Source organism: Talpa europaea (genome assembly GCF_964194135.1).
Source record: "Talpa europaea genome assembly, chromosome: 7".
NCBI classification, from domain to species: Eukaryota; Metazoa; Chordata; class Mammalia; order Eulipotyphla; family Talpidae; genus Talpa; species Talpa europaea.
The window spans coordinates 70800328-70815206 of NC_140074.1; the positions used below are offsets into that span (position 1 = coordinate 70800328).

The window sequence follows — 14879 nt, forward strand, 5'->3', positions numbered from 1 at the left end:
GCCGCCTGGGATGGATGAATTCAGTGAGCATGGGGGTGAGGGTGAGCTCACTCAGGGCCCCCAGAGGAAGCCCTCCAGCCTCTGCCCCTTCCCCCCACAGGCCTTAGCCCAGGCCTGTTTCTGGCAGCTGTGACTGCAGCTGTGCTGCTGCTCCCTCCTGGAATGTGTGACAGGCCCAAATGTTCCAGGGAGGTACCCAGGCAGGGGCTTAGAGGTACTAATTTGGTTCTCTTTTGCCTCAAATATCTCAAAGTTCATCTGAGTAACAACATATATCACATGGTCTGTGTGGGAAGGGCCAGCCCGCTGCCAAGCAGAGTCTCCCTGAGTCCAGGCATCTCCAGGTAGTAAGCTGGCAGGGGGACTCCGGACTGCTGGCTTTGAGGCAGCAATCTGAGCAGCCAGTCCCCGAAGCATGCTTCCTGGAGGTCACTGCCGCACTGTGAACACAGTCTCGCGCTGTGCCCTCATCTTGCCCAGGGATATTGGCTAAGACGACAATAAAGCTTTTTTTTTTTCTTTTGTGTAATATCTTCCTCCCATGCGATTCACACCTGATTCTTCATTGGTAATTAAGGTAACCCACAACTCTGAGTTCCTGTCTCAGGTAGCTCAAGCCCCTGAATACCTCCAATCTCTCCCCTGTGGACTGTGCTTAGGAGGCCATATTTTAAGCAATGTGACCGGCCACCGCCCAGCTGCTTGGACCAGAATGGATCCGTGATCAAGGGCAGCCAATCCCTCTGCCTGTGTGAACCAGAAATTTGAGCTAAGAAATATGGTGAGAATTTACCAACGGAATTGAAAAAATTAGCATGGTATGAGTTTGAATGCGGGCCATGGTACTGAAAAGCTCTGCAAGCCCAGTTACGAATATGAACTATACAGAAGTGAGGAAGTTAGTTGTTAGAGATACAAAGGAGACTGGGATGCAAAAAGACTGCTCCTGGCTTTCTGGTTTCCAGACAAATCACTATATCTTGACGCTTATTTTCTTCAGGGTTTCTCAGTAAAATGAAAACTGATGGTCCCCAGAGGTTAGGATATTAGGGTATCCTCCCTCAGGGAGTCTCCATGAACAGAAAATGCTAAGCTGGGTAGGACACTGAGGATGGGTGGATTAAAGAGACCTGGCTCAGCAGCTTGGGCTGAGGTCACACTGGGTAGCCACCATGAGCAATAGGAACTCAGTGACCAAAGAACTTCCCGGTGGTTCCTGAGGACACAGCACCCTCCACTCCCTGCCACACTCCCCTGCAAACACACACACACAGGCATAACTAGGTGGAGGACGCTGGCACACAGCCACCCTCTTTAGGCTGGAGTCTGTTTCCTCAATTGACGGGTGTAAGAAAAAGCTGAGATCATTGGTATGTCTGCTGATTTCCAGCTGTGGAGGGCTGGACTCCACATTTTGTCCACCTTGAGATATGATGGTTCAGGTCTGTTTTACAGGCAGGAACTTGTATTTTCCCTGTTTTCCTAGTCTTGAAAAGGGCCACTTTCAGACTCTGCTTAAGGTAAAAATGATTAAGTTACTTTGGAGTTATTAGTAGGCTGTAAAGGATGCTCATTGGCTGGTTGAAAAAACTCCTGAATTTGGGCCTGTGAAAATTTCAGAGGTTTTTAAATCCACCTTTCTTGCCTGGGACACTAAACTCCCAGGCTGAGCTATTTTTGCTGCCCCTTTTTGGGCGCAATTAAATAGCTTCAAGTCTTTCCTGGGAAGCCACAATGTCCCCTCAAGCCAGCAGCCCAAAGGGAACTGCAGTCTCCTTTACAAAAATTCCTTCAGTTGGGTCTTTTTAAGACCCTTTATTCTTAGCCTTTTTGTTTAGTTTCATCTCACTTACAGACTCCTTGGCCAGGAGGCAAATTTGGGAGTTTCCAATAGATAAAAGAAAGCAATAAGGTTGCCATGGGAACCAGGCCAAAAGACCCATCACCTTGACCTTGACCAGCAGAGTTCCAGGAATGCAGAAGCAGATTCAGAACACATTCTGTGTCAAAGTGTTAGGGGGAAATGATGCCCTGAGCTGATCCCATACAGGCTTTGTGGACTCCACCCCCACTCCAGACTAAAGCCATCAAGACATTGGGAAAGACAAATCCCATCACCACCAAAGGGAAGGTGGCTGGGACCTGAGGGTGGAGTTAAGCAGCCAGGTTGGGTATAAAAACCAAACACGTGGGCCTTGGGCTGGCTCGCTGTCACTTGCCTCCTGGCTACACAGCTCCTGGCTTGCAGCCAGCTCTCAGAGCGCCATTTGGGATTCCTGATCAGTGGATCAGGTAGGACTCATTTAAACTTTGTCTCCCACTTTTCTCCCTGAGCTGTACATTTCCTCATTTCCCCTTCCCTTGTAAATAAACCTTTTATTAACCTTTCGCGTGTGCCTGCAGTAGAGCATTGATAAGTCCTTTTAAGCGCGCGGGTGAGGACCCACAGTCAGGCACCCCGTTTTGTATCGGGGTTGCTCTACAACAAAAGGTCCAAGAACAGACATCCCAGCAAATGACTAACTGGTGCAAACTGACCTCCTGAGAAATTATAAAAGAGGCTCAAGCCCTTCTTCATGTGCAGATGACATTTCTCATATGGTGCCCTGCTCCTTTGCAGGGTATTTAATAAATCTGCTTTTCTGGTCTCCAATAAAAAAAAAAAAAGTTGGCCAGAAGAATTTTCCAGACTGAGGAAAAGCCAGACAACAAAATAGGCCGGGCAGGTGGGCACTAATCTCACTTCTTCAAAGCATTTCTTAAAGACAGTAACCCCATAAGTTCAACAAGAGAAGAGGACAGCCAGACTGCCAGTCCTTTGCAGGCCCAGGGAAGAGGAAGGGGTCAAGACCTCTGGATCTGAGCCCTGACTCTGCACACTCTGAGTCAATCAAGCCCTTCCTCTTCTCTGTACCCCAATTTGACCAGCTGTACAAGGTCTGACACGTGGAACTTGGTCTATTGGACCCCCTCAAAATTCTGGGACAACCCTGGGCCCAACTTTCCTCAGGGAAAGCGTCTGATGAGAAAAGCTTTGGTGTTCTGGGTCCTGAAATAAAAGCAAAGGGGGCACAGCCACCTCTTCCACCAAAATGCCCCCAAAAGGTCCGACCTTTTGGGGGAACCTCAAAAAACTTGTCTGAGTCAGGGATGGCTAAGCCAGAAGGCCAGGCTCCAAGTGACACTGAGTTTCCCTGGTAGGGGTGCTAAGGATGTTACAGGGCAACCCTGATGTGAAATGGATTGCCTGACTGTGGGCCCTCACCTGCACAATTACAAGGGACTTATAATAATACTCAACTGCAGGCACGCAGAAAAAGGGTCATAAAGGGTTTATTTACAAAAGAAGGGGAAATGAAGAAATGAGTAATCAGGAAGAAAGAGAGGGAGATAAATTTGTGAATGCCTTAGTTCTGCTGAGCTGGAATCCCAACAGCACTCTGAGAGCTGGCGAAAAACCAGGAGCTGTGAGGCCAAGAGACCTCCAGGGCCCACAGTTGTGGTTATATACCAAACCTGGCTGCTTAACTCCACCCTCAGGTCCCAGCAACCCTCCCTTCGGTGGTGATGACATTATGGGATTTTGGTGTCCTGGATATCTTTGTTCAGGACATCCTTTCCCCGCAACAAGGACACCCCGGAGTCAGGAGTGGGGCCAAGCACCAGGCTGGAGGCGACCAGGGCCAGGCCTCTCCTCGCTATCTCGCCAACACCCTGGCCTGTGGGTTAATTCCCATTTTGGGAACCCCCAAAGGCTGGTTCTGTGGGATTGCTGAGCTATGGGTCATCCACAGGAGTCGCTCCCCCCAGCCCCCCCCCCCCGTCGCCCACCCCCCTCCGTGAAGTGCTCCATCTGGTCCTTATCCCCCAACTTGGTGCAGGCAGCAGCTCCACAGGCGCCCCAGCACTCCAGAGCCCCACGCCGGGGGGGGGGGGGGGGGGGGGGGGGGGGGGGGGGGGGATGATGAGGGGAGTGGCAGCGGAATCTGTGAGCTGGAATCTGAGCTCCCCGCTCCCCCGGCACCGTAGGGTGACGCCCGGAGTCTGAGACCTCTCCTCGCTGGCGGCCAGGCTGTGCGCACTGCGTCTGGGGCTCAGTCCCCCCATCTGTAAAGTGGGGGCAGATGTGTGTGTGTGTGTGATCGTAGGAGACCCTCCCTTGTGAATTCCAGGGTCGCCGTGGACCGACCCGCGAGGGCGCCTCAGCTCCGGAGGAACAGGGAATCGCGGGGCTCCGGCCTGGAGACAGAGCGGGGCGGGGCGGGGGCCCGGCGCGTCCACCCCCGGCTCCCCGCGGGAGGCGACTCTGCTGCGCCACCGCGTGGCGGGAGGAGGTTCTGAGCCCGCCGAGCGGGCAGGGGATTCCCAGCCTCCCAGGGCCACCGCCCAAGGGTCTGAGGGAGGCAGCGAACGCCCGCGCTCGGCCAACTGATGTGGAATTAATAAAGCAACGGCAGCTGGCATTTACTGGATATTTGCTATGAGCCAAACACTATGCCCACCATTTTCTCATTTGAACTCTTCTTAGTAGTCTTTGAAGCAGGTGTTATTTTTCCACTTCACAAATGAGGAAACTGAGCTTGGGAGTCTGAGCAACCTGTCCAAGCACACACGTGTTGATTGAAGAGAGCTGACCCAGCACAGCTCCCAACATTTTACATCTTAAAAAATGTGGAGCGAGCGCCCCCGTTGGACGGGTTTGGAACTTAAATAATCAAGGCTTCAGAGGCCCTCTCATTTCCCACTGCCTGGCCAACGCTTGCATCCTTCTCTGTATTTTGAAGAAGAATGGTGTCCATGGCCACATAGGTCAAAAGTCAAAGCACAGAGCTTTCCTCCCGATGGCCAGGAGCCTTGGCAGAAGGTGCCTTAAGGCCTGAGAACCAGAGACTGTGGTAAGTTGAGTAGTTAGGAGATTCTGGGAGATAGACAGACCTCTAAGTTACAGAATACTTGGGTTCCTGGTCCTGAACTGCATCTAACTGGCCATGTGATGTTGGGCAAATCCCTTCTCTTCTCTGGCCCTCACTTTCCCTCTTGTACAATGGGAGGAGTCTCTTCTTACTTCCCTTATCTTCCCTATACACACAGCAACCTCCACCCCTCACACACCGCCAACCAATTTGGCTCTGACATTCCAGAAACAGTTTTGAACTGAGGCCTGAAAGTCCCACAGGGAGTTGTAACTCTTCTCCTTCTCCTCCTGAAGTCTGGGACCTAGGTACTAGGTCCTTGTAGGGTATATGGCCTTAGCAGTTTCAAGCCATCTGAGGGGAGAAAGGCGCCATGCCACTGAACGAGGTCGGGGTGGGGGGGAAGGGTGGTCCTGCATTGTGATGATCTCATCTATTCTATGACATCATCCCCTTTCACGCCCCATCCTCCCTGATCAACTGCTTTGCAAACAACCATCAATCTGAATCCCAAAGGCCTGAGAAAGTCTGTTCTCCAGTAACTGCAGCTGATCTGCCTCAGCCAGCAACAAGCACCATGAAATTGGAATTCACTGAGAAAAACTACAACAGCTTCATGCTGCAGAACCTGAACAAACAGAGGAAACGCAAAGAGTACTGGGACATGGCCCTGACTGTGGACCACCATGCCTTCTTTGCTCATCGCAACGTGCTGGCTGCCGTCTCTCCGCTGGTGAAGAGCCTCGTCTCCAGCAATGACCTGAAGACCACCGATGAGCTTTTCATCACCATTGACCCCAATTACCTGAGCCCAACCACAGTGGACCAGCTCCTGGACTACTTCTACAGTGGTAAGGTGGTGATCTCAGAGCAGAATGTGGAGGAGCTCCTTCGTGGGGCTCAGTATTTCAACACACCCCGCCTCCGAATCCACTGCAATGACTTCCTGATTAAGTCCATTCGCCGTGCCAACTGCTTGCGCTACCTCTTCTTAGCTGAGTTGTTTGAGCTCAAAGAGGTGTCAGACTTGGCTTACTCGGGCATTCGCGACAATTTCCACTACTGGGCCAGTCCTGAGGGCTCCATGCACTTCATGCGCTGTCCACCTGTCATCTTCGGCCGCCTGCTCCGGGATGAGAACTTGCACGTGCTCAACGAGGACCAGGCTCTCAGTGCACTCATCAGTTGGGTGTACTTTCGGAAGGATGAGCGGGAGAAGTACTTCAAGAAGTTCTTCAATTACATCAATTTGAATGCTGTCTCCAACAAGACGCTGATGTTTGCCAGCAACAAGCTGATGGGGATGGAGAACAGCTCGTCGCACGCCACCCTGATTGAGAGTGTCCTGATGGATCGCAAGCAGGAGCGGCCGACCAGCTTGCTGGGCTACCAGCGAAAGGGAGCCCTGCTGGATTCGGTGGTCATCCTAGGTGGCCAGAAGGCCCACGGCAAGTTCAACGATGGAGTGTTTGCGTATATCATCCAGGAGAATCTGTGGCTGAAGCTCTCAGAGATGCCCTACCGTGCAGCAGCACTCAGTGCCACCGCTGCTGGTCGCTACATCTACATCTCGGGGGGCACCACTGAACAGATTTCAGGGCTGAAGACAGCTTGGCGGTATGACATGGATGACAACTCCTGGACCAAGTTGCCTGACCTGCCGATTGGGCTTGTTTTCCACACCATGGTGACCTGCGGAGGGACAGTGTACTCAGTCGGGGGGAGCATCGCCCCAAGGCGGTATGTCTCCAACATCTACCGCTATGATGAGCGCAAGGAGGCCTGGTGCCTGGCGGGGAAGATGAGCATCCCCATGGACGGCACAGCCGTGATTACCAAGGGTGACCGGAACCTGTACATTGTCACTGGGCGGTGCTTGGTGAAGGGCTACATCTCCCGGGTCGGGGTGGTGGACTGCTTTGACACCACCACTGGGGATGTGGTCCAGTGTATCACCTTCCCTATTGAGTTCAACCACCGCCCCCTGCTCTCCTTCCATGAGGACAACATCCTCTGCATATGCAGCCACCGGCAGAGTGTGGAGATCAATCTGCAAAAGATAAAGGCCAACAAGACGACCACCTCAGTGCCTCTTTTGCCCAATAACTGTCCCTTAGATGTGTCTCATGCTATATGCTCCATTGGTGACAACAGGGTGTTTGTATGTGGGGGTGTCACCACAGCCAGTGATGTCCAGACCAAGGACTACACCATCAACCCAAATGCCTACTTGCTGGACCAAAAGACAGGCGAGTGGAAGACCCTGGCCCCCCCGCCAGAGGCGCTGGACTGTCCTGCCTGCTGTCTAGCCAAGCTGCCTTGCAAGATTCTTCAAAGGATTTAAACAACTTTTTAATTGGGAGAATAAGTAAATGCATTATTATTCATAATTTAATGAGAGCAAGAGAAAGAGAGGAAGATGGGCTTTTGGTTCCTTCTTAGTTTTCAAGTTTGTTTGCTCCTGAAGGTGGTGATCTGAGCTAGGGCTGCCCCCAGTGGGTGGAAATTCAGGGCCACTCTGCCATGGAGGGACCCACACAGAGGCTGGAATGGAGTCCCTGGTGGGTGGGATTGAGGCAGCTCCCAGCCCCTGCCAAGGTGATGCCTGGGAAGTTCCCTGTTCTATGCCTGGGGGTCTGTTTTGCAGGCATCTGCTATCTTGAAGTTGTGAAGCCTCACGCTCCTCCAACACGCATATCCCTCAAGGTATCCCAGGAAGGCAGGGGAGTGCCCATCTCAGGTCTAAGCCTCCTGGGCCGAGGAGGGAGAAGTGGCGTGGGAAAGCTCAGGGGTGGCAGCAGAGGGGTGACTTGGCTGTTGTGTTTATTTGTGTTTCATTTGTGGAGAAGTTGGGGGGTTCTTGTGAGCAAGGTTTCTAGTAAGCAAGGCTCATTGAGAAGTTTCTCCAGGAGTACAAGTTCTGAGGGACTAGAAGAGATGTCAGTAAAGGGGAAAAGAGAAACCTGCTTCGCTGCTTAAAGAGAAGTTAGAGAAGACCAGATGAATGCTCAGGGATGGTGCCCTGGCTAGAGGTGTGCACGCTGGGCCGGATGGCTGGGTTGAGTACCTGTTCCATCACTCACTGGGCGATCCTGGGTGAGTTACTTAACATCTCTAAGCCCTAGGGGATAATAAGAGTGCCTACCACCAGGTGGATGTGAAGTTTAAATGAGTTTAATACATGTAAAATGCCTAGAAACATCCCTAGTTTAGAGTCAAGTACAGTAGAATTACTTTCAAAAAGGAAAATGAAGACGGACAAGGCAAGGGTCCAGGTCTCTGAGCCCTTGTAGTAAGTTAGGTCCCATAAAGTGATCTTTAAGACTCTATCTCAAGCCTTAATGAGCTTTCCTCCATTCTTTTTTATTTGCTTTTTTTTCCTATTTTTTTCTAGCTTTCCTCCATTCTAACCACCTCTGTTTTCTTTTCATTTGTCTCTGTGCTCACCTGTAATCCCCAATAATTTAGAAGAAAGCAGACAACTCCTTGAAAGCCATACAGACACATATAATTCTCATTCATTACGGATTTACTTATTTTCTCATCCATCAGTTCGTACGTGCACGCAGGCATGTGCACACACGCACACATGCACACACACCATTCCCTGAGACTTCTCTGTGCCAGATCCCTTTCCTGGGTGCTGGGCCACAGATATGACACAACCATGCAGCCAGGAGGGAGCAGCTCCACCAGTGCCAGGCAACAGCAATGGAAAGCAAGCCACATGTGTAATTTTTCTAGTAGCCATGTTAAAAAAGCAAAAAACAAGTGAAATTAATGTTATTTTGTATTTAAACCCAATATATCTGAAATACCATCATTTAAACAGTGTTAACCCTTATTAATGAGAAATTCAACATCCTTCTCTTAAAATACTAAGTGTTTGGAATCTGGTGTGTATTTTACACTTAGAACACCCCTCACTTTGGCCTGGCCTTATACGTGAGCCCCCATGGGTTAGCGGCTTCTGTACACACAAGGCTGAAGACTTCATTTTTAAAAAAGGTTTATTTATTTATGCATAAAGAACTGGGGTGTAGGCCAGAGATGCAGAGGTGAGAGGATTCATCAGAGACAGAGTGGAGAGTATATCAGGCAGATCTACTGAAATACACTGCTAAGAGGAGCAGCGGGCGAGACAGGAGAGGTCTGTTATGTCATGTGGGTCAGCTACCTGGCCAGGGATGGAACTGAGGCCTTGGCTGTGATAGCGCTGAGACTTAACCCCTAGGCTTCCAGGGAGGCCCAACACTGGATACTTTGGACAGTCTCATGGTTCACATCTGCTCTATCCCCTTCTTTCCTACTCAGTACTGCTCAACTTGCTCAGCATCCTCTTCCTACCTCTCCCTTGGGTGACCTTTCTCTTCAAAACCAGCCCCTCTTCACAGACCTTCCTTTCCCCTTTGCAGGCCAAGACATAGATACTTCATAGCTGACCCCTTCTCCATATCTCTCACTTCTTCAACCCTGGACAGTCCTCACCTCTGATGAGCTCACTGCCATCCCCAAGCTGGGAGACCAGGGCCTGCCAGATCCAAGCGCTTTAGAAGAAACCAGACAGCTCCTTGAAAGCCATATAGCCATATATAATTCTCATTCATTACGAATTTACTTATTTTCTCATCCATCAGTTCGTGTGTGCATGCATGCATGTGCACACACATGCACACACACATGCACACACATACACACCTGCCCGATCCACCAAGCCCAGTGCTCCCCTCATCTGTCACTCCTGCCACCCTTCCCACAGCTGTTCTCCAGTCCTCTCGAGTGTCCTGGGGCCTCACTCTTCCCTTCTCCTCTTTCTCAGCCAACTTACTTCTCCTTTTGTCACCAGATCACGAGAGAAAGGTCAGGTGAGCCGAGTTCCATAATAAATGTCATATTGGCCAAAAAAATCTCCCCAGTGCTTCTGCTTCTTCACCTCAGAGGAAGAGGTGTCCTTCCATGATTCAAAGTGAATCCTGCCCTATCTCTCCATTCTGTCCCCTCACAATTTCTTAGGGTCCTCCTAGCTTGAAAACTAACCCCCTTGGCTCTAAGCCCCACCTCCTGTTGGCTTCTGTTTATTCAGTTGACCTTCCTAAATGTTGTCCATGTACACCGGCTCCATCTCTCACTTCCAGATCAATATCTCATCCACTCAGCCTGGCTTCTGTTCCCACCATGCCTCCTGCCAGCATTGTCCTCTTGATCATTTTCCCCAGTCATTCTTCTTCACAGGCACGGACACCATTGCCCGCTCCATCTGAACCAGAATCTCCTGGGTGTTGGCTGAAAAAGGAGCTCTTTGATATGGTGGGATCATAATTTGATCTATCAACCAATCTCCTTCCTTCCTTTCCTCCCTCCCTCCCTCTTCCTCCTTTCCTTCCCTCCTCCTTTCCTCACTCTTAAGCCCACCCCCTTGTCTCACATTAAAATTGCCTCACAAGGCTGAAGCATGTGGGGTTTATCACCTTGAACCCTGCACAGCTGAATGTGAAATGAGACTCGGATTCTTGGCTTTTGCTGCTCAGGAAGCTCTACCAATTCACTGCAGAGATTATAGTCTCGAAAGACAAAGCTTTTGAGCTACAACTCAGGTCTTCAAACTGGGGGATGTGAAGTCTTTCCAAAAGAAATTTAGACATGTCTAGTTTTTTTTTTTTTCATATTTTTGCAGAGATGCATGGTTTTAACAATCACTTTCCAGGTTTCCAATTTCTATTCTGAAGTTGATCTGCCTGAGAATACATTTAGAGATTTTGTTATAGTTCTCTTTTCCATCTTCCCTTTCAAAATTACCTATCACTTGTACACACACACATACACACACACACATGTACACACACACGTACACACACATACATATACAATGCAGCCATTTCAGCAAACACCTAGATATTCTGCTACAGGTGGAGGGGTCGGTGCTGCCCAGGATGCCACACAGGATATGAACTGGTGTCAGTGGAGCATCAGGAAAGTCACGGCTTATCAAGGCACCAACATCCAGGGAAGAGTTTGCTATATTTTTCTGGTTTATCTATACAATGTTTCTGTTAAGAGGTGAAGTCTGGTGTTAAATACTGGGGCATTTTGGGCCAGGTGGGGTTGGTAAATAGCAAAAGAGAATGACATTTTCAAAAGTTTTTATTGAAATATAACTCATATACCATACAACTCACCTACTTAAACTGTAGATAGTCCAGTTGCTCAATTCAGAGTCATGCAGTTATCATTCAATTTTAGTACATCTTCATCACCCCAAAAAGAAACATGCACCCCTTATCTGTCACCTTCTAGACAGACCCCTCACCTCTCCAATCTTGGACAATCACTAATTTACTCTGTCTTTATGAAATAGACTATTCTAGACATTTTATGTATATTTTATCTGGCTCCTTTCACTTAGCGTTATGCTCTCCAGGATTATCCATGTTGTAGAATTTGCCAGTACTTCATTCTTTTTTTATGGTTGTCTACTATTCCATTTCAAGGATAAAACACATTTAGCACTTATCAGTTAATTGAACATTTGAGTTGTTTCCAATTTTCCAGTATCGTGAACATTTTTTTCAAAGATTTATTTATTTATGAATATAAGAACTGGGGTACAGGCCAGAGTTTTGAGGGGTGAGAGGATTCACCAGAGACAAAGCAGGAAACAGAACAGGCAGATGGACCGAAACACACTGATGAGGGGAGCAGAGGGTGAGCCAGGAGAGGTCTGCTGCGCCATGTGGGTCACCTCCTGGCCCGGGATCTAACTTATGCTGTGGTGGCTGTGGTGAGCTTCATAGGTTGCGTCTTAACCCCTTGTGCCACCAGGGAGGCCCCCAATTGTGAACATTCTTGTACAAGTGTTTGTGTTCACATGTTTTTACTTCTCCTGGAGAGTTGTTGGATCATGTGGCAACTGTTTAACCATTTGAGGAATGGCCCAACTGTTTTCCAAAGAAGCTGTGTCATTTTACATTCCTACCTGCAAGGTGGGTTCCTACCCGGGTGTGGGTTCCAATTTCTCCACATCCTGACCAACACTTAACCATCTGTCTTTCCTAGAGGGAAAAAGGGGACATCCACTGTGGTTTTGACCTACATTTCCCTTGATGGCTACTGATGTTGAGCAGCTTTTCACTAGCTCATTGGATTATAATTGTTTAATAAGATTGCTGCTTCCATGCTCAATTGTTATCAGAAAAAGCATCACTCCTGAAGAGCTCTGTGAGGACAAAACAAAGAGAGCATGGCTCAGAAACACCAAAGGCCATCGTGCATAATTTCATCCAGGCCACAGAATTGTGACAAGTCTCTGCACCTGCCTACTTGTGTACTTATTTTAGGATTAGAATATTCAAGATTTTAAAAAAGTATGTCCTCACTGCCTGTCACCATTCTCAGAAATGACAAAGAACTCCCATTCTTCTGTGTCTAGTTGCAGATTTTGTATTGTTAAAAGGATGACATAAAAAGTTCACACTTACATCCAAAAGATCAGTGCTAGGCCTTTTAACAAAAGTAAGTCTATCAAGTGTAAGTTAGAATGCTGATTCAGACCAGTAAGAAATACTTTAAACCCTTTTTATTATTAATAGGAGATGTAGAACAGTGATGATACATTATTATCTAGCTTAGTGTATGAGTGTAAGTATTATAAATACCCACATAAACTACTGAGTTCAAAATAACCTCAAAAGCCTCCTGTGTCGAGCCCCTTCCTCCTCATAATTTCTTCTTTCCCCTCTGGCCTTTATGATAACGTGCTCCTTGCTTTTTATACAGTTTTACATCTAAATGGAAATTTTGATATAGCAATCAGTTCAGTCTGTTGTTGAAGTTCACAAGAGAACTGCACAATGTGAATTGTGTCTGGCTTCTTTCACCAAAACTTATGTTTTTACAATGCTTCCATGTTGTTGTGTCACTTTTCCATTTTACTTCTGTGTAGTGTTCTAGGGTATAAGTATATCATTTTACTTATCCAGTCTTCTGTTGATGGTCATATGGGTTGTTTCCAATTTGTCCCAGCAATTGTAAGCATTGCTCTACCTAGGATTGGCATTGCCATCTTCATTGGTAATGATGCCAAATTTTTTGCAGAGAGTACGTGCCATGTTACATGGCCTTCAACAGTTCATGAGAGTCCTGTTGCCCTGCATGCTTGCCGACACTCTGTATTTCAGACTTTTTAATTATGGTCAGTCTGATCTTCCTGTGGTTTTAATTTGCATTCTCAGTAATTAGGCTAAGCCCTTTTTCATGTTTATAGGCCATTTGGGTTTCCTCTTTTGTGAGGGCTTTCCTTTTTTTATTTGGTTAACTATCTTTCTCTTATTGACTTGTTGGAATTCTTAATATATTCTGGATATGAGCCCTTTATCAGTAAATCTCTCTCCTCACTCTACAGCTTGCCTTTTCATTCTTAATGGTATATTTTAATTTTAATGAGTCTGATTTGTCTTTTCTTTTTTGGTAATTGCTCTTTGACCCTCGATGAATCATCCCCTCCCCCCCACCCCGTCACAAATTTCCAGATGGATATATAATTGTTCCAGGACCAACTTTCCCACTTCTCTTCAGTGCCACTTTTGTTGTCAATCATGTGTCCATGTATGAGTAGATATATTTACTAGCTCTCTTATTCTGTTGACCTTATTCCATTGGCCTAATGCCAATACCAATCTCTGTTGCTGTAGCTTTATCATATCCTATACAGTTTGGAATTAGTATGTAAAGATCCACAAAAAACCTGTTAGGATTTTGGTTGTGGTTGCACTGGATTTATAGATCAATTTAAGGAAAATTAATATATTTACAACATCAAAGTTTTAAATTTGTGGGTATGGTATGGCTTTCTATTTTGGGGTATCTTTAATTTCCTTTAGAGTTTTATACCTTACTTTGTAGGGGTCTCACACACCTTTTGTTAGTTTTATTCCCAGGTTCTTGACATAAAGATGGAGATAGAGATCTTATAAAACTTTACTTCTTCTTTTTACAGTTGGTCTATATGAACAATTGATTTTTGCATACTGACTTTTTATTTAGCAAATGGTAGGAGATCTTTATTTAATCTGGAGGTGAGCCCTTTGTCACACGTGGTCAAAATCTCCTCTCCACTCAATCTGAATCAGATCAAAGTATAAAATGTGAAACTACCAAATGTTTAGAAGAAAACAGGAGAAATCTTCATAACCTGTGATGAAGCAAAGATTTCTTAGTTTTGACATCAAAAGCATGAACCATTAAAAAAACTGAAAAAGTGAGAAACCCTTTTAGGTAAGATAAACATGGTAAATAGTATGAAGAAGTCTGATTTACATGATCCCTTAAAAAAGGTCTTCTTCAGCTCCATGGCATTTTCTGAGTATCAAAGGAAAGTGCTGAAAGACTCAGGACATAGGCTTCATGCTACACTAATAGAGTGGAAAGAGACGGCACAAAGATTAGCTCACCTTGCTGTTCCTCTACAGAAGGGTGGCCTCAGGCTGCAAAAGGGGAGCTAGAGCAAAGAGCAAGAGTCTGGTGAAGATCTCTGCCTGCTAGCCTGTTCCTAGATGGTAGGATGTGACCATCTCTAACAGAGTTTGGGGTAATCTACAACACAAGTGACATTTGTGCCAGTTTCCCACCTGGAAACCTGAGAAGCAAGCACTGCAAAGTAGGAGATAAGTTGACTGGAGATGCCGAGAGCAGAGAGGTTCAGAGCAGCATCACTTCACAGCTCGTGATCTTGGGGTGGCACTGGAGGGAAGGTAAATTTTTCTCTGTCCCCTTAGAAATTAGCTAAAGGGAAAGCAAGAGGACCTCCAGGGGAGTACAGGGTGATGGGTTATGATCATGCACTCTCAAGGACTCTCACAATTCAGCAGACACAAGCACGGAAAGATAATTCTGACCAAAGATCAAATGCACTGTTCTACATTCAGTGGGTGGCATAGAGGGCTGCTGAGAATCACAACCTCAAACTTTAAC

The 14879-nt window shown here is 47.3% G+C and overlaps 1 protein-coding gene across 1 annotated transcript; it reads left to right on the forward strand.

The window, feature by feature from the left end:
- Positions 1–5490: 5490 nt before the first annotated feature.
- On the forward strand, positions 5491–7257 carry CCIN (calicin; the record flags this gene model as incomplete). Its single annotated transcript, XM_084239243.1, has 1 exon — positions 5491–7257. The coding sequence occupies one exon, from the start codon at positions 5491–5493 to the stop codon at positions 7255–7257; it is 1767 nt and encodes a 588-aa protein (XP_084095369.1).
- Between the last annotated feature and the right edge of the window lie 7622 nt (positions 7258–14879).